We start from the raw sequence: 27,553 nt of genomic DNA, 5'->3' as shown, positions 1-27,553 counted from the left end.
GTATAATATAGAAATTTGAGCAATGAATTAAAAGAAGTAATATGTGTATTCTCAGGCAGGATGGAGTAGGGAAAACTGCCAAAAAAGACTTCTTAGAATATCAGCAGTACTTGCACTGAGAATTAGCCAAGAGTAGGTGTTCCCTCATAGGCAGGTGACACAGGGGTCAGGGTGGTATTAGTCATGTGAGCAAATCTGAATTTGGTGTGGCTGCTGTGGAGGGCTGAGGGAAGATGAAGAGGGGGCCGTAGATCACATCACTCGGCCCCTTTGGGATTTTGTTATTAATGAAACCTGTAAAGAAATAATATATTGGTGATGGTGACAGAGAAATGGTAGGGCTTCAAGAATAGTAAATAGACTTTTTAAGAAAAATAAAAAGTTTAATATTCAGAAGCATTTCAAGTACATAAATATTCCATGTATTAAGCTTCTATAAAAGATCAAACTAACCATTCTGTGTACACGGGGGGAAAAAAAGAGGTACTTTGTGAGTAGAAACTAACTGTAGCAAAAAGAAATTTGTTTTAAAAGCTAAAGGTCCAGCTTCTAACTTAACAAATTATGAGAATATTATTTGTGTGAATAACCCAGGCTGTTGAAAAATAGTGTTCCTGGTTTTCCTGTAAATGGGAGCAAGATGTTCTACCTAAAAATATATAAAAAGCATATATTGACTACTTGCTTTGAATATTTGACTTGAAGGAAAACCCCATCATTAGTTATGTCTTCCTCTTTGATAGCACCATGTCTGAGAATCTCACCTGCCTTCCCAGGGAAAGTAAAGGAATAGCCTGGCCTTCAGGATTGCGGGATCCTGATGTTTGTTACCAAAGGCCTCTAGTGACTTTTCTTCAGAGATTTTGAATAGCATATATTTTTGAGATGGCTTTAAGCCTTATAGAACAAGCTGATAGAATTATTTGAAACTTTAAGACAACTGATTTTTCTAGAACACTTTACAATTCTGTGATCATATGAATGACTACCCAGGATTTCCAAAGAACAGATATAGACATAGAGAATAGGAAATATGTTTGGTTTTTACTGTCTTGATGTCTTCATATAACAATGTAATATTCCAAAGGGTAGGCAGTGTATCTGTAATCTTTATAATTCTGCCATCCTCTATAATAATTCTATTATGCTTTGATCTTAGTAGAATATCTGACAGCCTAATGCAAGAATAGAGATGCATTTCTTTTAACAAGTCTATCATATCTTTGGGTTTATAACAGAACTAATTTGAGGACTATGGTTTATTTAACAAAGTGACTTTTTTACCATTTTTAAATTGAAGTGTAGTTAATTTACAATGTGTTACTAAGTTACTTACTTGGATCTTTCTCTAAATAGCAAACTCCACGAATGCATTTTAAAATATTTCCTACTTTCCAGAAATTCATTTTGAATAAAAATGCAGAAGCACCTCATGGAGCTTATTGCATTGAGTTGTTGACTCTCTAACCAGTAAGTTTTATATTTTGTCTTGAAAGATGGACCCTTTAATGGTAACATCAGTTCCGATGTACTCGTTGAGACTGGATAAAGAGTATGAAGTGCGTGTGAGAACCAGACAACGAAACACTGAAAAATATGGCAAGTTCAGTGAGGTGCTCCTGATAACATTTCCTCAGATGAGCCCATCTGCATGTGAAGAAGGTAAACCTAAGAGATTAAGGTGGCAGCCAACATGGTTTCTGTCAATACACAGGCATACATTCCCTACATTGTTAGAGTGTTGTCCAGATCAATATACATTAGCATCAGTTTTCAGGATGAGGGACCTGGAGTTCACTACCTGTAACAAGTATTATCCATTATGAAAGAGGAAGAAGGATTTCACTTCTGAATTGTTCAGGAAAAGTCATGATGTAGGTGCAAGTTAAAGAGGAGAAGCGACACAAAGTTACTGATGGAGGACAGTGGGGTGATAATTCCAGATAACAGAATTTCAGGTGATTCTTTTCTTTATATGTTTCTGTATTTCTAATATTTCATTTGAGTTTGTTTTGCATTTATAATAATAAAAAAGGTTTTTCAAATACACAGAGAAGAAATTCTGAATCCAGATGGATGGCTATCTATGTGGCTTCTAAGAGAAAGCCTTGTATTGAATCAGCATAAGTAGTCAATGGCAGGTGCTTATTGGTTTTAGAAAGTTTGTGTGTAGCTTTTATCTGGAGGAAGGCTTGATAAATCATGTGCTAGTTAAGGGTGACAGAATATTTGAAGATCCTATATAAAAGAAATGTAATTTTAAACTATAAACAAAATTGTTTCTGCACATATGGTACAGGTAGAACCCATGATACTATATAGCACAGGTGAAAATGTCTATAGCACCATTTTTTCTAAGCTCTCCTCAGTAGGCTTGTTTCAGACAGTATTTGATATATGGAAATTCTGGCTTAAAAGTTCATTTGCAATGTATGGCAAAACCAATACAATATTGTAAAGTAATTAGCCTCCAATTAAAATAAATAAATTTATACTAAAAATTAAATTTTTAAGAAAAAGTATATCTGCCACATGCCCTTTATCGTGATGGCATTTAATTCACTTAAAGATTTTTTTAAACAACTTTTTACTTCTGTTAGAAAAGGAAAAAAAACTCTTGCTTTATATTATGTTCCTAAGTATATCATTGATATAAAATTATAGATACCACAAGAACAAAAAAAAAAATGGTATTCTCTCCCCCACTAATTCTTTATAACATGCATAATAGCTCCCTTGTAGATTTTAATATGTGAATAAGAAAATAAATAAAAGAATATCACAGCATAAAAGCTTTCTTTCAGTAAAGCAGTGTCATGGTAAAGGTGAAAAGAAGTGGGAAAGTGTTAGCTGCTCAGTCGTGTCCTACTCTTTGCCACCTCAAGGACTGCAGCCCACAGAGCCCCTCCGTCAGTGGGATTCTCCAGACAAGAATGCTGGAGTGGGTACCCACTCCCTTCTCCAGGGGATCTTTCCCCACCTTGCAGGCAGATCCTTTACAGTCTGAGCCACCAGGAAAATTCCACCTTAAAAGTAGTCAACCTCTGCCACTTGTGGCACTTGTTCTAAAGAAATGAAATAGAAGCTTTACAAACAGTCTCCCACAAATTTTCTATCAGTTATACTAAAATCTGAATCAATGGGCATGACTCAATGAACACGAGTTTGAGCAAACTCTGGCAGATAATGAAGGATAAGGAAGGCTGGCGTGCTGCAGTTCATGGGGTTGCAAAGAGTCAGACATGACTTAGCAACTGAACAGCATTCTAAAATCTGAGAGTCCTAGTACTGATCTTCTGTCAAACAGTACTTTTTAAGCTGTAAAAATGTACACCCTGCATATCTAAGAAGTTTTAATAATGATTCAAAAATACAATTTGGCCCCCATCTTTTTGATGGATCCTCAGTCTAGATCAGATCTAGATCTAAAGATCACATTAAAAAAAAAAAAAAGAAGTGGACATTATTTAGGTAAAGTAGTACATTAACAAGCATCACTTTTCCCTCGAGCTAAAGCCTTTTAATGACACACCCTGCACACATAAGATGTTTAAAGCAGGTTGTTTATATAATAAACATGGATTGTGCTTAAATTGTATGCTGTTACTTTTTTTTTTTTTTTTTTTTGGTATACGAAAGGATCTGAAGAAGTGGATAGAGGTGTTCTTAGAAAATACTAAGTAATTGCATTCTATTTCAGTGGCTATCAAGTGAAATCATTGACTTTACCAGATGAATACAAATTAGGAAGTTTTATGTGGAACAGGAGAATGAGATATAAACTTCAACTATTCATAGTTCTGTGAGATATTATTATTTTTGTGTTTTTCAGATTTCCAGTTTCCATGGTTCCTAATTATTATCTTTGGAATACTTGGGCTAGCAGTGACATTATTTTTACTCATATTTTCTAAACAGCAAAGGTAAGTGTGTTATAACCTACTCTGATATGTTTTGCCAGTTATTTAGCAAATGTCCATGTTTCCATTTTTTGTTTGATGTTTTCTTTTGTGAATCCTGAGTGAAGTGTTTCATCAACCCAGTGAAACGTTATCGCTCTACATTTACATCTGTGTTGTGTCCACATAGAGACAACACAGGTCTGTTTTATCTGGAAAGTTGCATAGGATGTTAAGAGGGTGAGGCTAGTGACTACATACCGTGTGACATGCACCTTAAAGTTCCGAACTGATATTTATTCCAGGACCCTGAGGTAGCTTTGAAACTTTAATACAAGAGCAAAAATTTAAGTGGTGAACTAAAGCTACTAGATAATTCAGTCTAATAAAACCTTTCTTTAGACTTCATATGATACCAATCTTAAGTAAATTTGGGTTTATTTAAATTGGTTGGCTACTTACAGTTTGGTATTTTACCTTCTTTTGTCAGAGATAAAATTCTAAGTTTGAGGACACCATTCTGCATCCTCTTGCAGCCAGAAGGCAGGTTTCAGTTATTATTCTGCCACTGTTGTTTGAGTTCATTTGAGTCCCTTTATCTCTAGGACTCCACGTTCTAATGGGTAATTTGAGGGTGTTGGATTATATGATGTTTAAGTTTCCCTTAAGCTGTAAGGACCATTATTCTATTTTCATTCTTGAAAGAAACTCAGTATAGACTACAGAAACTTTTAATACAAAATACTGGAAAAGTTACTGGTGTGGGTTGCCAGTTTTCTTACATTTAGAATATGCCTTAAGTCCCATAGGTTAATCTTGTCCCTTCTCCTAGAATTAGGGTAGCTAACACTCCGTTTGCCTGGGACTTTCCTGGTTTTAACACTAAAAATTCTGTGTCTAGGCAAACCGAGACAGTTGGCTACTCTATCTAAAACCAAAGACAAGTTCTCCAGGTGAAGCCATGAAGCATCTAGAAATCAAAATAGGCTTTATATTATGAATATATTGTGAAATTTTTTTACTTTGTTTTGAAGCTGTATAGCATTTGTAAACATCAAAACAGAATTTCAATAGAAGAATTCTAGAGTTACAGAGTGTCAAGCATGCTTAAAAGTCTCCAAGTGGATGCAGGAAGGATTATTTTTAGTAGAGTTTCATCTCCAATTTAATAATGTAAACTCAGGGGGACAAAATTAACTCTGGAGAATTTTGTTTTCTATCTTTCTAGCAACATTATTGTCTAACAGCAGCTTTCAGTTTGGGGAGGGAGGAAGTTAGTAAATAAAATTCTAAACAATTATTTACTTAAATGTATTCATTACTTAAGTAATGCCAAAGGAGCCAAATTATTCTGTAGATTAATTTGAATTCACTGAACTGTCCAGTTAGGTGATAGGCTAATTTATATATAACTACAGCAGATAAACTCACTACATACATTAAGTAATTTACTTTTAACATTAGTTGTCAATTTCAAGTCATCACGAAGGCCAAGCAAATTTATGTTGCTAAATTACATTAGCTAACAATATTTGGAAGAAAAAGTCATCCTCTGATCAAATAGAATTACAAAGGAAATATATTAACCTTTGTCTAAAAGATAGTTTTCTATGAATAATGAAGTTTTTAACTATGACACTTGGTCAAAATCACCAAATTGGAAAAAAATTTGAAAATCTATTTGTACTGCCAAATTCCCTGTTCTGAATTTAATTCTTTTCAACAAAAAAACTTATCTTCCTTTTTCATATGCCCACAAAAACCCTTATCATTGTCTAAATTTCCATGTTCTAATGAAAGCAGGAAATGGTAGAAAATAGCTGTCAGCAAGTGTAGAAAGAACAATTAAAATAAAACTCAAAAGAATGAGATACTATGTCAGTTACCGCAGAACTTCAGGACTATAAAGGATTTCAGGTGCTCCTTGTGTTTGCTCGAGATATTGTTAGTTCACAAACCAAACCACTGTTCCCTTTCTTAATCCAAATCATTAAGAGTCAACTCTAGTAAAATGTATAGTGTAATTTGGATTTGAATTAAACAATAAAGATCAGAAACATAGTTTCATGCCAGTTTATCTTGATTCTATACTCTGTTGCTCCCACCATACAACTTGCTATATGACTAAATCAGGAACGAAATAACTGAATCAACATAAAACAGAAGTGGCAACCTGAAAGCCAGATTCAGCCTGCAGATCCATGTTTTGCTGGTTTTTTTTTTTTTTTTTTCCTTCTGATTTTTGAGGGACAGTTTTGTTACAAAGTGTTTCTAAAACAGGGGATTTTCACACAAAAAAATCAAGATTACTAGATTATCTTTAAAAACAGATCTCAGACTTCCTGGTGGTAGGTATAGTCGTTAAGAATCTGCCTGCCAGTGCAGGAGATGTGTGTACGATCCTTGGGCTGGGAAGATCCAACATGCTATGCAGTAACTCATCCTCTGCACCACAACCATTGAGCCTGTGCTCTAGAGCTCAGGAACTGCAGCTACTGAGACCACATGCTGCAGCTACTGAAGCCTGCAGGCCCTAGAGTCCATGCTCTGCAATGAGAGAAGCCACTGCAGTGAGAAGCCCACGCACAAAAACTAGAGTAGAACCCACTCCCCACAACTAGAGAAAAGCCTGTGCAGCAACAAAGACCAGAACACCCAAAATAAATAAAAAAAAAATTTAAGTCATTGCCATATTAAAAAAAAAAAAAAATAGTGAAACTGGGTTGATAATCCTGCGTGGCAATATGTCCCAAGACAGAGGACCAACCATCCCATTCGGAAAGGGCTCATGTCCTCTGTCACAATTCCCATCTCTCCTTATGACTGGCTTGGTCGCTCCAGGCTACAGGGTATGCCACCCTAGCCTAAAGGCAACAACACTTCCCTGACAGCTGACTCTCAAGTACCTAAATGCATCATCCTCTTTAAAAAAAAAAAAAAAAAAAGGGACCCATACAGAGTAAAGCGTATTTGGGGATCTTTACTTCCTGTAATTAGAGTTATGTTACACTTTTGGTTTTGAACCTGTGAAGCTCTATACAGTCGGCAAAAAGAAGACATGGAGCTGACTGTGGCTCAGATCATCAGCTCCTTATTGCAAAATTCAGGCTTAAATAGAAGAAAGTAGGGAAAACCACTAGGCCTTTCAGGCATGACCTAAATCGAATCCCTTATGATTATGCAGTAGAGGTGATAAATAGATTCAAAGGATTAGATCTGGGACACAGAGTATCTAAAGAATTATGGAAGTTCATAACATTGTACAGGAGGCAGTGACCAAAACCATCCCAAAGAAAAAGAAATGCAAGGAGGCAAAGTGGTTGTTGGGGTCAGGGGCGGGGGGCTTTACAAATAGCTGAGAAAAGAAGAGAAGCGAAAGGCATGGGAGAAAGGGTAAAACATACCCAACTGAATGCAGAGTTCCAGAGAATAAGAAGGCCTTCTTATCTCACCTTGCTAAATGAACAATGCAAAGAAATAAAGAAAAACACTAGAATGGGAAAGACTAGAGATCTCTTCAATAAAATTGAAGATATCAAAGGAACATTTCATGCAAGGATGGGCAGGATAAAGGACAGAAATGGTAAGGACCTAACAGAAGCAGAAGAAATTAAAAAGAGGTGGCATGAATACACAAAAGAACTATACAAAAAGGTCTTAATGACCCAGATAACCACGATGGTGTAGTCACTACCTAGAGCCAGACATCCTGGAGTATAAAGTCAAGTGGGCCTCAGGAAGCATTACTACAAACAAAGATAGTGAACATGACCGAATTCCAACTAAGCTATTTCAAATCCTGAAAGATGATGCTGCGAAAGTTCTGTACTCAATATGTCAGCAAATTTGGAAAACTCAGCAGTGGCCACAGGACTAGAAAAGGTCAGTTTTCATTCCAATCCCAAAGAAGGGCAATACCAAAGAGTGTTCAAGCTACTGTACAATTGTGCTCATTTCACATGCTAGCAAGGTAATGCTCAAAATCCTTCAAGCTAGGCTTCAACAGTATGTGAACCAAGAACTTCCAGATATACTAGCTAAATTTAGAAAAGGCAGAGGAACCAGAGATCAAATTGCCAACATCCATTGGCTCATTGGGGAAAGCAAGGGAATTCCAGAAAAACATTTACTTCTGCTTCATTGACTACGCTAAAGCCTTTGATTGTGTGGATCACAACAAACTGTAGAAAATTCCTAAAGAGATGGAAATACCAGACCACTTCACCTGTCTCGTGAGAAACTTGTATGCAATAGTTAAAACTGGACACAGAACAACAGACTGGCTCAAAATTGGGAGAGGAGTACGTCAAGGCTATATATTGTCACCCTGCTTATTAAACTTATTTGGAGAGTATCATGCTAAATGCTGGGCTGGACGAATCACAAACTGGAAGCAAGACTGCTGGGAGAAATATCAATAACCTCAGATATGCAGATGACATTACTCTAATGGCAGAAAGCAAAGAGGAACTAAAGAGTCTCTTGATGAGGGTGAAAAGAGAGTGGAAAAGCTGGTTTGAAACAACATTCAAAAAAAACTAAGATTATGGCATCCAGTCCCATCACTTTATGGCAAACAGAAGGGGAAAAAGTGGAAGTAGTGACAGATTTTATTTTCTTGGGCTCCAAAATCACTGCCGACAGTGACGGCAGCCATGAAATTAAAAGATGCTGCTCCATGGAAGGAAAGCTATCACACATCTCGACAGCATATTAAAAAGCAGAGATAACACTTTGCCAACAAAGGTCCACATAGTCAAAAAAAGGTATGATTTTTCCGGTAGTCATGTACATATGTGAGAGTTGGACCATAAAGAAAGCTGAGTGCTGAAGAACTGATTCTTTTGAATTGTGATGCTGGGAGAGTCCCTTGGACAGCAAGGAGATCAAATCAGTCAATCCTAAAGGAAATCAGTCCTGACTAATTCATCAGAAGGACTGATGCTAAAGCTGAAATTCCAATACTTTGGCCACCTGATTCAAAGAACTGACTAATTGGAAAAGACCCTGATGCTGGGAAAGACTGAAGGCAAAAGGAGAAGCAGGCAGCTGAGAATGCGATGGTTAGATAGCAACACCAACTCAATGGACATGAGCTTAAGCAAACTCCGGAAGTTAATGGAGAACAGAGGAGCCTGCTGGTGTGCTGTAGTCCATGGGATTGCAAGAGTCAGACATGAGTTAGCAACTAAACAACAACAGAACCTGTGAATTATTTATTTAGAAATGCAGAACCAAGTTAACCCAGCAGCATGACAGAAAGCAAAGGGCATGGGTTTTGGAGTCAGCTGCTTTGAATTTGAGTGCCAGCTGAACCAAGTATTAGTGTGTGATTTGAACATGTTCCTTAAATCTCTAAATCTTTCCATAGATAATATCTTCTTCCTCCCTGGTCGTGGTAAGCACCAAAGGAAATGTTTAGTGCAAGTGTTGGCAAAGTTGTTTTAAAAATAACCGAACAGTAAATCTTCGGCTTTCTGGGCTATGCAGTCTCTGTCACTACTACTCAGTTCTGCCACTGTGGCATGAAGGCAGCCATAGATAATATGTAAACTGAACTTGACTCCATGTTCTAAAAGAACTTTCTTTACAAAAACAGAGGGCAGAACAGATTTGGCCCACAGACTGAAATTTGCCAACAGTTTCGGTGTTTGGAGGCATTATTAGAGGCATTCAAAAGTGGTAGCAGTTATTAATAGCATGCTTTTTTTCCCTATTATTTCTATTCATCAGTAACAACTTAACACTTGTCCCACTAAGTAAAACTAGTGAGTCTACTCAAACTCAACTTACAAAATGAAATTTGCCTTGGATTAGGTTAAAAAGTGATGGAAACATTCAGAGAGTGCGTTCCCTATTGAGTGCTGTGCTTAGTTGCTCAGTTGTGTGCAACTCTTTTCAACCTCATGGACTGTAACCCACCAGGCTCCTCTGTCCATGGGGATTCTTCAGGCAAGAATACTGGAGTGGGTTGCCATGCTCTCCTCCAGGGGATCTTCTCAACCCAGGGATCAAACCAGGCTCTCCTGCACTGCTGGCAGATTCTTTACCAGCTGAGCTACCCAGGAAGCCCTCCCTATTGAGTAGACCAGACTGTTTATTCACACTGAGTAGAATATCATCTGATATCCAAAAATCAGATTGGAATGGATAATCTCTATTCCAGAGCCACAATGTTGATTTTAAAATGAAAACTCTATTCACACTATTAATGAAATAGACAAATGATTTACTCGGATTTATTCAGGCAATGTTTCTCTGTGCCAGAAATTTTCTTTCTAAGTGCTGGGAATACAATTAGGCACAAGATAGGCAGGATAGACATTGAAATAAATTATGGTCAAAAAGTAATGTAAATATTTGGAACAGAAAATTTAAATGCATTATAGAATTGTGTATTTAAACATGTACTGATTAGAAATAGTTCATATTTAGTCTGTCCCAACTGAAATGAACCATACAATGACATCCTGGTTAATGAGATTATCTTCAATAATTTAATAATTCATGTGAGCATTGTGGTATGAACTTATCTCAGCCCACTCTTTTTTTAGGGTGCATATCTCTACATGGATTGGCTCTTTCTCCTCCCCTTCCCCAACAAATTATGGATATGTATTAAAATTACCTCCTTATAACTGACATGGAAATTGGCTTCAGATGGAATTAAATGTCTAACTCCCAATTCTGAAACTTTATAAAAGATATTAAGGAAAAGTTATAGGAAAACCACGTTTTATTTAAATTTACTTCAGATGAGGGTTTTTTTCCATTCTTTAGTTTTGCCTCATCATTCACTGCTTAATGCTTTTCCTTCTCTTTCTCAGATTCACTTATTCCAAATATTCTGTTACTTTATATTAGTAATAATATTGTCAATATTTTATTTCTGTCTTTTGAAATGAGAATGAGTAACTTACATCAAAACAAAATTTTGTTTTCAAGGATTAAGATGCTGATTCTACCCCCAGTTCCAGTTCCAAAGATTAAAGGAATTGATCCAGATCTCCTCAAGGTAATTAATAAAATATCTAAGTTGTACATGACACTAATTAAATGTTACCTTAAGAACAGAGCCTTATGTTGAAACCTTTTGCAAGCTGTATGTATCACATTTAATTTTTTGTATTCCTTCTGGGAAAAGTTTTTAAATAATACATCCCTTAAAATTATGAGGATGTCTTACGTATTTAAAAGCTCTTGACTTCTGAATCAAGATGACTGAGTAGTAGAACATGAAGCTCACCTCCTCCCACAAATTTATCAAAAATACATCTACATACGGATTGATCCTCAGAGAATATCTACTGAACACTGGCAGAAGACATCCAAACTCTGGAAAGGGCAAGAAAATCTCCATGTAACTGGGTAGGGCAAAAGAATAAAGAAAGAAACTGGAAAGGGACTCCACCCCAGGAAGTCCCTTCACTGGTGGGGAGATCAGCCAGGACAGAGGGGGAGCTTCAGAGCTTTAGAGAAGAACACAGGAACTGGTTTGTAGTAGCTAGCATGTAGAGAAACCTGAACAGATGGTCAGTGCCACTCCCCTGCACTCCCCAGCCAGAGACCCATGTCCACTGGTGCAGGCTGGGTGCTGAAGCTCAGGCTTCAGAGATTAGACCCAGGGAAAGGACTCGGGTTGGTTGTGTAAAAACAGCCTGAAGGGGCTGCAGTTTGGTGTAACCGCACCTGAGGATGTACATGGTGGAAGCCTGGACCGTCTTAGAGGCCCAGGCACCATTGTTTGGGTGAGGATTGAGGTGGGACCTTGCAGCCTTTATCCCTGCATCTGCTCTCAGGTAACAGGCACCCCCCTCACCAGCTCCAAGAGCTATCACAAGCCACTACCCACCCCCTACACTTCAGGAGTGGTCATGAGCTGACACCACCTTCCTTGTAGACTCAAGGAGCACCTCACCACCTCTGCTCCCAACACGTGCTCCAGGGGCACACATGAGCCACCACAGATTACCTGAGGATTGGGCACCAGCTATCACACTTGCACACTCTCCTTATCAAGGGAATAAGGCCAGCAGACACTGAGGGAAAAAATGACAGGCATCCATAATAAAAACAAACTACTAGAGTGAATTGCCATTTCCCTCTCCAGGGGATCTTCCCAACCCAGGGATCAAACCCATATCTCCTGCATTGGCAGGCATATTCTTTACCACTGAGACACAAGGGAAGCCTCTGACTGTGTGGATCACAATAAACAAAAATTCTGAAAGAGATGGGAATACCAGACCACCAGACCTGCCTCTTGAGAAATCTGTATGCAGGTCTGGAAGCAACACTTAGAACTGGACATGTAACAACAGACTAGTTCCAAAGAGGAAAAGGAGTACCTTAAGGCTATATATTGTCACCCTGCTTATTTAACTTATATGCAGAATATATCATGAGAAATGCTGGGCTGGATGAAGCACAAGCTAGAATCAAGATTGCCAGGAGAAATATCAATAACCTCAGATATGCAGATGACACCACCCTTATGGCAGAGAGTGGAGAACTAAAGAGCCTCTTGATGAAAGTCAAAGAGAAGAGTAAAAAAGTTGGTTAAAGCTCAACATTCAGAAAACTAAGATCATGGCATCCAGTCCCATCACTTCATGACAAATAGATGGGGAAACAGTGGAAACAGTGAGAGACTTTATTTTCTTGGGCTCCAAAATCACTGCAGATGGTGACTGCAGCCATGAAATTAAAAGATGCTTGCTCCTTGGTAGAAAAGTTATGACCAGCCTAGACAGCATATTCAAAAGCAGAGACATTACTTTGCCAACAAAGGTCCATCTAGTCAAGGCTATGGTTTTTCCAGTAGTCATGTATCGATATGAGAGTTGGACTATAAAGAAAGCTGAGTGCTGAAGAATTGATGCTTTTGAACTGTGGTGTTGGACAAGACTCTTGAGAGTCCCTTGGATTGCAAAGAGATCCAACCAGTCCATCCTAAAGGAGATCAGTCCTGAGTATTCATTGGAAGGACTGGTGTTAAAGCTGAAACTCCAGTACTTTGGCCACCTGATGCAAAGAGTTCACTCATTTGAAGACACCCTGATGCTGGGAAAGATTGAAGGCAGGAGAAGAAGGGGACAACAGAGGATGAGATGGTTGGATGGCATCACTGACTCAATGGACATGAGTTTGAGTAAACTCCAGGAGTTGGTGATGGACAGGGAGGCCTGGTGTGCTGCATTCCATGGGGTCACAAACAGTCAGACATGACTGAGCGACTGAACTGAACCAGTAAAGCCCACTAAAAATATTAAACCCTCACAAACTACACAGGAACAATGCCACATATAAATAGTCCTCTAAGACCATAGATTATTAATTCTTCTAAACTCACAGAATAAGAGAAATAAGTAAGATGAAGAAGCAGAGGAACAATTCCCATTTAAACCGAGAGAATTCCCCTGAAAGAACAATGAAACAGACCTCTTCAGTCTAATAGACATCTACTTCAAAAAAGAAGATAATGCAAATACTGAAGGAATTAAGACAGGCTGTTGACAGAAATGCAGAGTACTGTAAAAAGAAATTCGAAACAATAAGGAAGAACAAAGAAATAGAAAACTCATTTGCCAAGATGAACACTAAACTAAAAGCAATGAATAGCAGGAGGAATAATGCAGAAAAATGAATACGTGACCTGAAAGAAAAAATAATGGAAATCAATCAGGACAGCAGACAGAAAGTCAAATTGAAACAAAAAAAAAAAAAAAATGAAAGCAATATAAGAGACCTATGGGATAATACAAATCTTGCCAAGTGAAAGTCGCTCAGTCACGTCCAACTCTTTGCGACCCTATGGACTATATAGTCCATAGAATTCTTCAGGCCAGAATACTGGAGTGGGTAGCCTTTCCCTTCTCCAGGGGATCTTCCCAACCCGAGGATCAAACCCAGGTCTCCCATGTTGCAGGCAAATTCTTTACTAGCTGAGCCGCCAGGGAAGCCCAAGAACACTGGAGTCTTTCTTCCCTTGCCAATTTATGCATAATAGGGATTCCAGAAAGGGAAGAAAGAGAAAAGGGTATTGAAAATGTATTTGGAATGCTGAAAACTTCCCAAACCTAAAGAAAGAAACATCCAGGTATAGGAAGCACAGAGTCCCAAACAAGGTAAACCCAAACACACCAAGACATATTATGATAAATATAGCAAAAGTAAAATAGAGGATTCTAAAGGCATCAAGGAAAAAAAAAAAAAAAAGAGTTGATTACAAGGGAACCCCCATAAGGCTATCCACTGATTTCTATACAGAAACACCACAGGCCAGAAAGGAGTGGCAAGATATATTCAAAAGTCCTGAAAGGGAAAAAGCTGCAATCTAGGATGTTCTACCCAGCAAGATTATTATTTAGAATATGAGATGAATTCCTCAAACAAAAACTAAAAGAATACAGCAATACTAAACCTGCCCTAAAGGACTTCCCTTCTATTGTTTCCCTCTATTTCTTTGCATTGATCACTGAGGAAGGCTTTCTTATCTCTCCTTGCTATTCTTTGGAACTCTGCATTCAAATGGATATATCTTTCCTTTTCTCCTTTACCTTTAGTTTCTCTTCTTTTCTCAGCTATTTGTAAGGCCTCCTAAGACAACCATTTCACCTTTTTGCATTTCTTTCTCTTAGGGATGTTCTTGATCATTCTCTTATGTACAATGTCAAGAACCTCTGTCCATAGTTCTTCAGGCACTCTATCAGATCTAATCCCTTGAATGTGTTTCTCACTTCCATGGTATAATCATAAGGGATTTAAGTCATATCTGAATGGTCTAGTGGTTTTCCCTACTTTCTTCAATTTAAGTCTAAATTTGGCAATAAGGAGTTCATAATCTGAGCCTTCCTCAGTGATCAATACAAAGAAATAGAGGGAAACAATAGAATGGAAAAGACTAGAGATCTCTTCAAGAAAATCAGAGATACCAAGGGAACATTTCATCAAAGATGGGCTCGATAAAGGACAGAAACGGTATGGACCTAACAGAAGCAGAAAATATTAAGAAGAAATGGCAAGAATACACAAAACAACTATACAAAAAAGATCTTCACGACCCAGATAACCACAATGGTGTGATCACTCATTTAGAGCCAGACATCCTGGAATGAAAAGTCAAGTGGGCTTTAGGGAGCATCACTGTGAACAAAGCTAGTGGAGATGATGGAATTCCAGTTGAGCTATTTCAAATCCTAAAAGATTGATGCTGTGAAAGTGCTGCACTCAATATGCCAGCAAATTTTGGGAAACTCAGCAGTGGCCACAGAACTGGAAAAGATCAGTTTTCATTCCAATCCCTAAAAAAGTCAAAGCTAAAGAATGTTCAAACTACTGCACAATTACATTCATCTCACATGCTAATAAAGTAATGCTCAAAATTCTCCAAACCAGGCTTCAACAATACATGAACCAAAAACTTCCAGATGTTTAAGCTGGATTTAGAAAAGGCAGAGGAAACAGAGATCAAATTGCCAAATTGGATCATCAAAAAAGCAAGAGTGTTCCAGAACAACATCTACTTCTGCTTTATGGACTATGCCAAAGCCTTTGACTGTGTGGATCACAATCAACTGTGGAAAATTCTTCAAGAGATGGGAATACCAGACTACCAGACCTGCCTCCTGAGAAATCTGTATGCAGGTCAGGAAGCAACAGTTAGAACTGGACATGGAACAGCAGACTGGTTCCAAATCGAGAAAGGAGTACATCAGGGCTGTATATTGTCACTCTGTTTATTTAACGTATATGCAGAGTGCATCATGGGACATTCTGGGCTGAATGAAGCACAAGCTGGAATCAAGATTGCTGGGAAGAATATCAATAACCTCAGATATGCAGAGGACACCACCCTTAAGGCAGAAAGTAAAGAACTAAATAGCCTCTTGATGAAAGTGAAAGAGGAGAGTGAAAAAGTTGGCTTAAAGCTCAACATTCCAAAAACTAAGATCATGGCATCTGGTCCCATCACTTCCTGGCCAATAGGTGGGGAAACAATGGAAACAGTGTCAGACTTTATTTTTTAGGGGCTCCAAAATCACTGAAGATGGTGACTGCAACCATGAAATTAAAAGACGCTTGCTCCTTGGACGAAAAACTATGACCAACCTAGACAGCATGTTTGCAGAGACATTACTTTGCCAACAAAAGCCCGTCTACTCAAAGCTATGGTTTTTCCAATAGTCATGTATGGATGTCAGAGTTGGACTATGAAGAAAGCTGAGTGCCAAAAAATTGATGCTTTTGAAGTGTGGTGTTGGAGAAGACTCTTGAGAGTCCCTTGGACTGCAAGGAGACTAAACCTGTCAATCCTAAAGAAATCATTCCTGAATATTCATTTTAAGGACTGATGCTGAAGCTGAAACTCCATTACTTTGGCCACCTGATGCGAAGAACTGACTCATTGGAAAAGACCCTGATGCTGGGAAGATTGAAGGCAGGAGTAGAAGGGGACAACAGAGGATGGGATGATTGGATGGCATCACCAACTCAATGAACATCAGTTTGAGTAAACTCCAGGAGTTGGTGATGGCCAAGGAAGCCTGGCATGCCACAGTCCATGGGGTCACAAAGAGTTGGACACAACTGAGCAACTGAACTGAACTGAATGGACCTCCCTACCTAAAGGGCTTCCCTGGTGGCTCAGCTAGTAAAGAACCCACCAGTCAATGCAAGAGATGCAGGTTCAATCACTGGGATGGGTAGACACCTGGAGAAGGAAATGGCAAACCACTCCAGTATTCTTGCCTGGAAAATTCCATGGACAGAGGAGCCTAGCAGGCTATAGTCTATGGGATCACAAAGAGTCAGACATGACTGAGCATACACACGTACAAAGGAAATATTGAAAGGCCTTCTCTAAAAGAAGTAAGAATATATAGAGAAGAGGAAATCACAGTTAGAAAGCAAATCACCTAAATAAGCCAGTGTACAGATTTTTTTTTAAATGTCTGTGAAAGTGATGATAACTGAAATGAACAGAAAAAGGATGAACATGAAGATATAAGAGGACATCAAAATCCTAAAATGTGGGAGAAAAGAGTACAAAAATGTAAAATTTTTTAATCATTTCCTAGAACACATTTGAGCCTGTGTGATTACTAGTCTAAGGCAGGTAGACTATAATATGGTATATACATACATGAAAAACAAGGTAACCACAAATTAAAAACAAACAACAGATTCACAAAAACCAAAAAGAACATAATACAAAAATAATTCAAACCACAAAAAAAGAAGGGGGAGGGGGTCAAGGAAGAAATTTAAAAATCAATGGGAAAGCAGGACTTAAAATAGCAATAAATACATATCAAATAATAATTGCCTTAAATGTCAGTGGACAAAACGTCCCAATCAGAATACACAGAGTGGCAGACTGTGTGAAAAAATGAGAGCCTACATTATGTTGCCTACAAGAGACCCAGTTTAGAGCAAAGGACACACAGATTGAAAGGTGATGGGAGAACATTTCATGCAAATGGAAATGACAAAGTGGGAATCACAATACACGTCAGACAAAACATACCTTAAAATAAAGGCCATAAAAAAGATAAAGAAGGACACTATATAAAGATAAAAGGATCAATACAAGAAAAGAACTTTATACTCATCAACATAGATGCAATAATGTTGCAGCACCCAAATACATAAAACAGATCCTAACAGATATAAAGGGAGAAACCAACAGGAATACAGTAATAGTATGAGACCTTTAACACCCTACTCACATCAGTGGACAGATCTTCTAGACAGAAATCAAGGCAACAGGGATCATAAATGACATGATAGAACAGTTAGACCTAATTGATATTTTAAGGACATTATATCCATAAAAAACAGAATTACACATTTTTAAATGCACATGAAATATTCTCTAGGATTGACCACATACTGGGGCACAAAAACAGGCCTCAAAGAATATAGAAATTATCTCAAGCATCTTTTCTGACCACAATGGCATGAAACTAAAAGTCAACCAGAGAAAAAGAAATGAAATAAAAATGTCACAAAGCAATATGCTACTAAAAAACCAATGAGTCAATGATGAAAGTAAATTTAAAACTACCTTGAGAAAGATGACAATGAATATACAACCATGCAAAATCTTTGAGATGTAGCAAAATCAGTTCTTAGAGGGAAATTCATAGCTATACAGGCCTTCCTTATCAAAACAAGAAAAAAACCTAATCTACCACTTGAAGTAGAAAACGAACAAACAAAAAACATAAAATCAGCAAAAGGAAGGAAATAATCAAGATCAAAGAGGAAATAAATAGTGGTTTAAAAATAGAAAAAAAAATCAATAAAACCAAAAGTTCATTCTTTGAAAAGGTGAACAAGATTGATAAACCTCTGGCCAGGCTCACCAAGAAGAAAAGAGAGAACCCAAATAAACAAGAAATGAGAAAGGAGACATAAAAACTGATATCACAATAATAACAAAGACCATAGGGAATGCTATAAACCATTATACGCCAACAAATTTGACAACCTAGAAGAAATAGACAAGTTTCTAGAAACATACCCACCAGATTTGAATCACAGCCCACCAAAATTGAATCAAGAAATAGATAATTATAAAAGACCAATCACTAGAGGTAAAATGGAATATGTAATTTTAAAACTTCCTATAAAGAAAAGTCCAGGACCAGATGGCTTCACAGGTGAATTCTACCAAACATACAAAGAAGAAATAACACTGATCCTTCTCAAAAGCTTCCAAAAAACTAAAGAGGAGTTCCAAAGACATTCTCTGAAACTACCCTAATACCAAAACCAGACAAAGACACCACCAAAGAAGAAAATTACAGGCCAATCTTTGAGGAATATAGATGCAAAAATTCTCAGCAAAATATTAGCAGACCAAATCCAAAAGCAACAACAAAAAAAAAAGATCACATACTACAACCAAGAGTCATTCCAAGTTCACAAAGATGTTCAACATACACAAGTCAATGTGATACATAAAAAAAAAAAGACAAAATCACAGGATCATCTCAAGAAAAAAGACCATCTGACAAAATTTCACATCCATTCATGATAAAACTCTTACCAAAGTGGGTATAAAGGGAACATATCGCAACATAATAAAAGCCAAATGACAAACCCACACCCAGTGTAATAGCCAATGGTGAAAAGCTGAAAGCCTTCATGCTAAAATCTAGAACAGGACCAGGATGCCCACTCTCACCTCTTCTGTTTAACATAGTATTGGAAGTCCTAGCCACAGAAATCAGACAAGAAAAAGAAAATTTATCCAAGTTGGAAGGGAAGAGGCCAACTGTTACATGCAGATGACTTAAATATAAGGCATTTTACCATCAGGGCTTCCCTGGTAGCTCAGACAGTAAAAAATCTGCCTGTAATACAGGAGACCTGGGTTCAATCCCTGGGTTGGGAGGATCCCCTGGAGAAGGGCATGGCAACCCGTTTCAGTATTCTTTCCTGAAGAATCCCCATGGACAGAGGAGCCTACTAGGCTATAGTCCATGGGGTCACAAAGAGTTGGACACAACTGAGCAACTAACACATACATACCATCAAGCTCCTAGAAGAGATCATAGGCAAAACATTCTCTGACATAAATCATATCAATGTATTCTTAGGTCAGTTTCCCAAGGCAATAGAAATAAAAGCAAAAATAAACAAATGGGACTTAATCAAACTTACAAGCTTTTGCACAGCAAAAGAAACCATAAAGGAAAAGAACTTACATAATGGGATAAAGTATTTGCAAATAATGAGACCAACCAGGGCTTCATTTCCAAAATATGAAAACAGCTCATACAACAACAATAAAAACCCAATCAAAAACTGGGCAGAAGACCTAAACAGACATTTCTTCAAAGAAGAAATACAAATGGCCAATAGGCACATGAAAAGATGTTAAACACTGCTAATTATTAGAGAAGTACAAATCAGAACTACAACGAGGTACCACCTCACACCAGTCACAATGGCCATCATTAAAAACTACAAATAACAGATGCTGGAGAGGATGTGAACAAAAGGGAACCCTCCTACACTGTTGGAATGTAAGTTGGTACAGCCAATATGGAAAATATTTATAGTATGGAGATTTCTCAGAAAACTAAAGAATTACCATATGATTCAAGCTTTTTGTTGGCAGGAAAGCTATGGCAAACCTAGACAGCGTGATGAAAAGTGGAGACATTACTCTGTCGACAAAGGTCTGTATAGTCAAAGCTATGGTCTTCCCAGTGGTCACATACAGTTGTGAGAGATGGACTGTAAAGAAGGCAGAGCACCAAAGAATTGATGCCTTCAAACTGTGGTGATGGAGAAGGCTCCTGAAAGTCCCCTGTACAGCAAGGAGATCAAACCAGTCAATCTTAAGGGAGATCAATCCTGAATACTCATTGGAAGGACTCATGCTGACGCGGCAGTATTTTGTTCATCTGATGAGAACAGCCAACTCACCAAAAAAGTCCCTGATGCTGGGAAAGATTGAGGGCAGAAGGAGAAGAGGGCATCAGAGGATCAGATAGCTGAATGGCTTCACTGATGCAATGGACATGAACTTGGGCAAACTTTGGAAGATGGGGAGAGACAGGAAGGCCTGGCGTGCTGTGGTCCATGGGGTCACAAAGAGTCAGACACGACTGGCGACTGAATAACAACAACAGTGATCCAACAGTCCCACTCCTAGACATATATCCAGACAAAACTCTAATCCGAGAAGATACACACACCCCTGTGTTCACAGAATCACTATTCACGATAGCCAAGACTGGGAAACAACCTAAATGTCCATCAACAGATGAATGAATAAAGATGTGGTACATATATACAATGGAGTACTACTCAGCCATTTAAAAAAGAATGAAATAATGCTACTTGTAGCAACAAGGATGCAACTAGAGATTATCATACTAAGTGAAGTAAATCATAAAGAGAAAAACATATACCATATGATGCCACTTATATGTGGAATCTAAAATATGATACAAACCAATCTATGTACAAAACAAAAACAGACTCACAGACATAAAGAATAGACTCGTGATTGCCAAGGGGGAGAGGGTTGGAGGAGGGATGGTGTGATGTTGGGGTTAGCAGATATAAGCTATTATATATGAATGGATAAACAAGGTCCTTCTGTCTAGCACAGAGAACTATGTTCAGTATCCTATGATGAACCATAATGGAAAATAATTTTAAAAAAGAAAAGTTCTTCACTAATGTATTTGTTACATGGTTTGTTATATGATTTTGTTACTGATTAGACTCAATACTATTTGTTAAATCAATTGTTGTGAATTTATTTTCATAGATCTTCTTTTTCTATTTTATAGGAAGGAAAATTAGAAGAGGTGAATACAATCTTAGCCATTCATGACAACTATAAACACGAATTCTACAATGATGACTCTTGGGTTGAATTTATTGAACTAGATATTGATGACCCTGATGAAAAGACTGAAGGGTCAGACACAGACAGACTTCTGAGCAATGACCATGAAAAATCACTCAATATCTTTGGGGCAAAGGATGATGACTCTGGGCGTACCAGCTGCTATGAACCTGACATTCTGGAGGCTGATTTCCATGTCAGTGACATGTGCGATGGTACCTCAGAGGTTGCTCAGCCACAAAGGTTAAAAGGGGAAGCAGATATCTCGTGCCTTGATCAGAAGAATCAAAATAATTCACCTTCTAATGATGCTGCCCCTGCTAGCCAGCAGCCCAGTGTTATCCTAGTAGAGGAAAACAAACCAAGACCACTTCTCATTGGTGGAACTGAGTCAACTCATCAAGCTGTCCATACACAGCTCAGCAATCCAAGTTCATTGGCAAACATTGATTTTTATGCCCAGGTAAGCGACATTACACCAGCAGGGAATGTGGTCCTTTCCCCAGGCCAAAAGAATAAGACTGGGAACCCCCAGTGTGACACGCACCCAGAAGTGGTCACACCCTGCCAAGCTAACTTCATCGTGGACAACGCTTACTTCTGCGAGGTAGACGCCAAAAAGTACATTGCCCTGGCCCCTCACGTCGAGGCTGAATCACACGTAGAGCCAAGCTTTAACCAGGAAGACATTTACATCACCACAGAAAGCCTTACCACTACAGCCGGGAGGTCGGGGACAGCAGAACATGTTCCAAGTTCTGAGATACCTGTCCCAGATTATACCTCCATTCACATAGTACAGTCTCCACAGGGCCTCGTACTCAATGCGACTGCCCTGCCCTTGCCTGACAAAGAGTTTCTCTCATCATGTGGCTATGTGAGCACAGACCAACTGAACAAAATCATGCCATAGCTTTTCTTTGATTTCCCATGAGCTACCCATTGAATGGCACAGGGTTGGCTGGGGCATGAATGCTTAAACCAAAACAATGTTTAAACTTTTTTTGGGAGGGGGGGTGAGTTGAGGGTGGGGAATATGAATTCTAAATGCCTTTTCCAGAAATGTTGAAACATTATATTAAAAAAAGAAGAAGAATCCTTAATCAGATAAATATTCCTGTTGTGAATTGTAAATACTTTAAAGAACTGTCTCAAAGACAGTTTAGTGGCAGTAATTGTCTTGTTATTGTGGGTGTTAATTTTGTGCTACTAAGCATTGAATGGCTATGTTTTTTAATGTATAGTTAATCATGCTTTTTGAAAAAGCGAAAAATCAGGTGGCTTTTGCAGTTCAGGAAGATTGCAAATTATAGCACAGGATAATTTTTTTTAATAATTGGGAACTAAAATTATAGGTAAGAAGACAAGAAATAGTTTGGATATGTAAAACATTTATTTTGGCATAAAATGGATAAAGATATTTTTAATAATTTACACTTTAAGCATGGCTATTTTATATTACACTGTAAATGGTGTACTGTAGTTCATGCCAACCCATCTAAAGAATGTAATAACTGCAGTCTAAAGCTGGTTTAATGCTTTGGTCAATGCACCTGAAGAAAAACTAGTTTTTTACAAGGCCCTTTTTATACCTCCTAAAACTCTTTAAGTGATTCTGAAATGATTGTAGTTACCTGCATTATTGGAAAGTGCTCATCTTATCTGAATTTGTAAACAAATATTTGTTAATTTAGAAAACTTTTAAATGTTTGCACAAGTCAACTTACCATGAACCAAAAAAAACAAAACACACATACAGAAGAATAACAACAACAAAAAAACCTTTTCTTACCCAAGTTTTGGTTCACGTCAGAGGGCTACATACTAAGAGAAGTAGAAATTACAGCTTGTTCCTATTGACCAGGATGCTTAATCACTGCAGTGCCCTGGAAAAAAAGTGTCTTAGTGCATGCATATCATAAGAGTCAAGCCTTAGAACTTCCACCGCAATGTCTCGTATTTCATATTTATCTAAGGAAGGAATAGGAACAAGAAGCATTTTGTAAGTTGAAGCTGGTCAAAGTGAAGTTAACCAGATCATGGAATAAAAGTTCAAGAAGTAGGTTTTTCTTTCATAGCCTATAGCCAGACACATGCTCATTGTTAGTGATAATGAGAAACAAACCAAAAAAAAAAAAAAAAAAAAAACCAAGATTTTAAATCCTGAAAGATAACTCAAAAATTTATTTAAACCCATAGCAGAAACTTTCTTCCTCACCACATCTTTTATAGGATTTATTTAGAGCAGTAAAATGAGTTTCATCATTTTTTACCTCCTGAGTGAATTGGCCTTAAAGCTGGTAGTTAGAAGAAAATGAGGTCTGAGTAATTTATAAGTTATTGTTCAATCCCTGAATAAATTAAACATCATTCACAGGAGCATTGGGATTGCTCCGCAAAAGGTTTGTCAAAAAGAGAAGACTCATCTCACTCATGAATGCTTCTCACTTTAAGTATTTTTTTAAAGTTAATAAAACTTTAAAGTTAGCTTTAACTTAAAAAGCATATTTGCCATTTAGCTCAGACCTTTTTAGAAAATAAGCTTAATGGTTGGTAATTTTAAATTCCTTCTTTCTTGCAGGAAGGACAGTGAAAAACTAGAATTGGGTGTTTAAAGTTCAATATGTTACTTGTAATAAATGTTCAATAGGTTTTCTGCTATCTTGCTGCTATGGTTTTCTCTAAGAGCTACATAATTTAGTTTCATAGACAATTTCATCTATGTAGAACCTAATTCAACTTAAAACTGTGTGTTTGGGGAAACTATCTTACCATTTCACAGTAGGCTGACAACATTTCTATAGCCAAAAATAGCTAAATACCTCAATCGGTCTCCGAATGTCATTTTGGTACTTTGCTGGCCACACAAGCCATTATTCACTAGTATGACTAGTTGTGTCCTGCAGTTTATATTTAACTTTCTTTATGTCTGTGGATTTTTTTCCTTCAAAGTTTAATAAATTTATTTTCTTGGATTTGTGATGGTATCCTTCTGTTATCAAACACCACAGAAAAACATCCTCAATCAGACTGCATACTCTTGAGTTCTTCTCCTTGTAAGGAGAACTTAGCACAGTAGCTTAAACACAGTAGCAATGTGTGTGATTTTTTATCTGGGCGGAAATACAGAAGCAGAGGAAACAGCTCCTTATTTCTTCCTTTTTTTTTTTTTTTTTTTTAAGGAAACAAGAGCCCAGCACAAAAATATCCTGCTGGATTTCCTGGACTCTTAGAGCCATATTTTGGATGCATCAAAGCATGCATGACACATGTGGGGGTGTTTGTTTGTGAGAAGGGGGAGAGTTTAAGCCTGTTGCCTAGAAGGGAAAAACAGCTCTCCCTCTACCATTCACACATTAGAAGAAGTCAGTTTGTCAGACAAGCCCCTTGTCATAATGGGAGACTTATAAGAAGTCAAGACTGGGAGGGAAGCTAGTCAGGCAGGTTGTGTAGGACCCTGAGAACAGGAAACCCGTGAGGCAGAGAGTCTTCCACAGAAGGTTCCAGCTCCTAGAGAGATGAAATTGTGATAAAATCAAATCCTATACACACCAGGTGGGCAATCCACAAACAGGAAAATGATTGTATTTCAGAGATTCTCCCACAGGAGTGACAGTTTTAAGTCCTGCATCAGGCTCCCTAGCCTGGGGGTCTAGCATTGGGAGGAAGGGCCCCCAGAGCATCTGGCTTTGAAGGCAACTGGGTTTGATCACAAGACTTCCACAGGACTGGGGAAAACAGAAATTCCACTCTTGGAGGGCACATACAAGGTCATATAAGCACATACAAGGTCATGAGAACCCAGGAGGAATAGTAGTGACCTGGAGACCCTGGGTCAGACCTACCTGCTTGTATTGGAGGGTCTCCTGCAGAACCAGCAGCAGGTGGTTGTGACTCAGTGCAGGGACAAAGACACTGGTAGCAATAGTTCTGGAGGGTACTTATTGGCATGAGCTCTCCTGGAGGCCACCCTTTTCTTACCAAGACCTGGCCCCACCCAACAGCCTATAGGCTCCAGTGCTGGAACACCTCAGGCCAAACAACCAACAGGGTGGGAACAGGCTGCCTAAAGTTTTACCAAGCCCACAGCTGGTCACTAAACACAACCCTTGACATGGCCCTGCCCAGAGGAGGAACAAGACCCAGCTTCATCCAGCAGTGGACACAAACCAGTCCTCTCCCCAGGAAGCTAGCACAAGCCCCTGAGACCAGCCTCATCCACAAGGGGGCAGATCAGCAGAAGCAAGAAGAGCTACAACCCTGCATCCTGCAGAATGGAAGCCACGAAAACAAAGACAAAGATGGCAGAGGAATATATCCCAGATGAAGGAACAAGCTAAAACCCCAGAAGAACAGCTAAGTGAAGTGGAGGTAGACATCTTCCTGAAACAGAATTCAGAGAAATGATAGTAAAGATGATCCAAGATCTCAAAAAAAAAAAAAAAAAAAAAAAGAAAGAAAGAAAGGAAGGAAGGACAGGGGCACAGAACAAGATACAATGCTTAGTGAAGAACTAAAGAACAGAGATGAACAATACAACAAGTAAAATTAAAAGTACACTAGAAGGAATAAACACCAGAATAAATAAGGCAGGAGAATGTATATGTGAGCTGAAAGACAGAATGTTGTAAATCACTACTGTGGAACAGAATTTTAAAAAAGAATGAAAAGCAATGAGGACAGTCTTAAATACTGGGACAGTATTAATGCACTAACATTAGCAAAAAAAGGGGGTACCATAAAGAGAAGAAATAAAGGACCTGAGAATTAATGGAAGAAATAATAGCTGAAACTTTCCTAACATGGGAAAGGAAACAGTCACCCAAGCCAAGGAAGCAGAGACTTCTCCCAGGAAGGATAAACCCAAGGGGGAACACACACAGACTTATAGTAGTCAAACTGACAAAAATTAAAGACAAAGTGATAATACTAAAAGCAACAAGGGAAAAGCAACAATTTATCAGCTGATTTTTTCAGCAGAAACTCCACAGAAGGTCAAAAGGGAATGGCAGGATATATTTACAGTGATGAAAGGGAAGAACCTAAACTAAGAAGACTTGTTCAGATTTGATGGAGAAATCAAAAGCTTTACAAACAAGGAAAAGCTAATAGAATTCAGCACCACCAGATAAAACCAACTCTGCAACAAATGCTAAAGGAACTTCTCTAGGTGGAAAGGTCACAACTAGAAGGAAGAAAATTACAAATGGAAAAAGCTCACTGGTAAAGGCCAACATTCAGTAATGGTAGAAAATCATTCACACATCAATATGATATCAAAACCAGTCATCATGAGGAGAGTAAAAATGTAGGATATTGAAAATGAAATTTTAAAAAAAAAAACAGCAACTTAAAACAACTTTGTTTATAGATATAGACTGCTATATCAAAACCTCATGGTAACTGCAAACCAAAAATCTACAATAGATACACATACAAAGAAAACACAAGAGTAAATTTAGTCATCACAAGAGAAGAGAACAAAAGAGGAAGGGAAGAAAAAAGACTTACAAAAACAAATCCAAAACAATTAACAAAATGGCAATAAGAACATACATATCAATGTGTTAAATGTAAACATATTAAATGCTCCAACCAAAAGACACAGACTGACTGGATAGATACAAAAACAAGACCCATACTATAAGAGACCCACATCAGATCTAGAGACACATACAGATAGAAAGGGAGGGGGTGAGAAAAGTATTCTGTGCAAATGGAAATCAAAGGAAAGCTGGGGTGACACTAGTTAAGACAAATGGTTAAAAAAAATACTCTTAAAAAGGACACTACATAATGATCAAGGTACCAATCCAAGAAGATGTAATAAGTATAAATACATATGCACCTAACATAGCAGCACCTCAGTACATAAGGCAAATACTAACAGCCATAAAAGGAGAAGTAAACAGTAACACAATAAAAGGAGACTTTAACACCCCACTTTCATCAATAGATCATCCAGACAGAAAATCAATAAAGGAAACAGACCTTAAAGGATACACTAGACCAGATGAACTTAATTGATATTTATAAAGCATTTCATCCAAAAGGAACAGTAATATACATTCTTTTCAAGTGTCATGGAATATTCTCCAAGTTGATCACATGCTAGACCATAAAACAAGCCTTGGTAAATTTAAGAAAATTGAAATCATATCAAAAATCTTTTCTGACCACAACACTATGAGATTAGAAATCAACTACAAGGCAAAAAAAAAGACTGTAAACACACAAATATGTGGAAGCTAAACAATATGCTACTAAACAACCAGTG

At 37.9% G+C, this 27,553-nt stretch overlaps 1 protein-coding gene and 1 long non-coding RNA gene across 15 annotated transcripts in view; one reads left to right on the top strand and one right to left on the bottom strand.

Moving 5' to 3' along the window:
- The window catches only part of GHR (growth hormone receptor), a 307,144-nt gene extending 282,893 nt beyond the window's left edge, over positions 1 to 24,251 (top strand). For 10 of the 11 annotated variants that reach the window (XM_025270444.3, XM_006067065.4, XM_044932364.2 and 7 more), the window contains 4 exons: positions 1,497 to 1,662; positions 3,833 to 3,923; positions 10,845 to 10,914; positions 21,218 to 24,251. In XM_025270444.3, coding sequence (XP_025126229.2) covers positions 1,497 to 1,662; positions 3,833 to 3,923; positions 10,845 to 10,914; positions 21,218 to 22,189 — 1,299 coding nt within the window. In that variant the 3' untranslated portion in view covers positions 22,190 to 24,251. 11 annotated transcript variants of the gene reach the window in all.
- LOC112580628 overlaps positions 1 to 27,553 on the bottom strand; it is a 162,359-nt gene that overhangs the window by 50,030 nt on the left and 84,776 nt on the right. The gene's annotated exons all lie outside the window — the stretch shown is intronic.

This window comes from Bubalus bubalis, chromosome 19 (assembly GCF_019923935.1).
Source record: "Bubalus bubalis isolate 160015118507 breed Murrah chromosome 19, NDDB_SH_1, whole genome shotgun sequence".
Taxonomy (NCBI): domain Eukaryota; kingdom Metazoa; phylum Chordata; class Mammalia; order Artiodactyla; family Bovidae; genus Bubalus; species Bubalus bubalis.
Note: the sequence above shows the minus strand (reverse complement) of the source record. Positions and strands in the feature narration are given on the sequence as shown.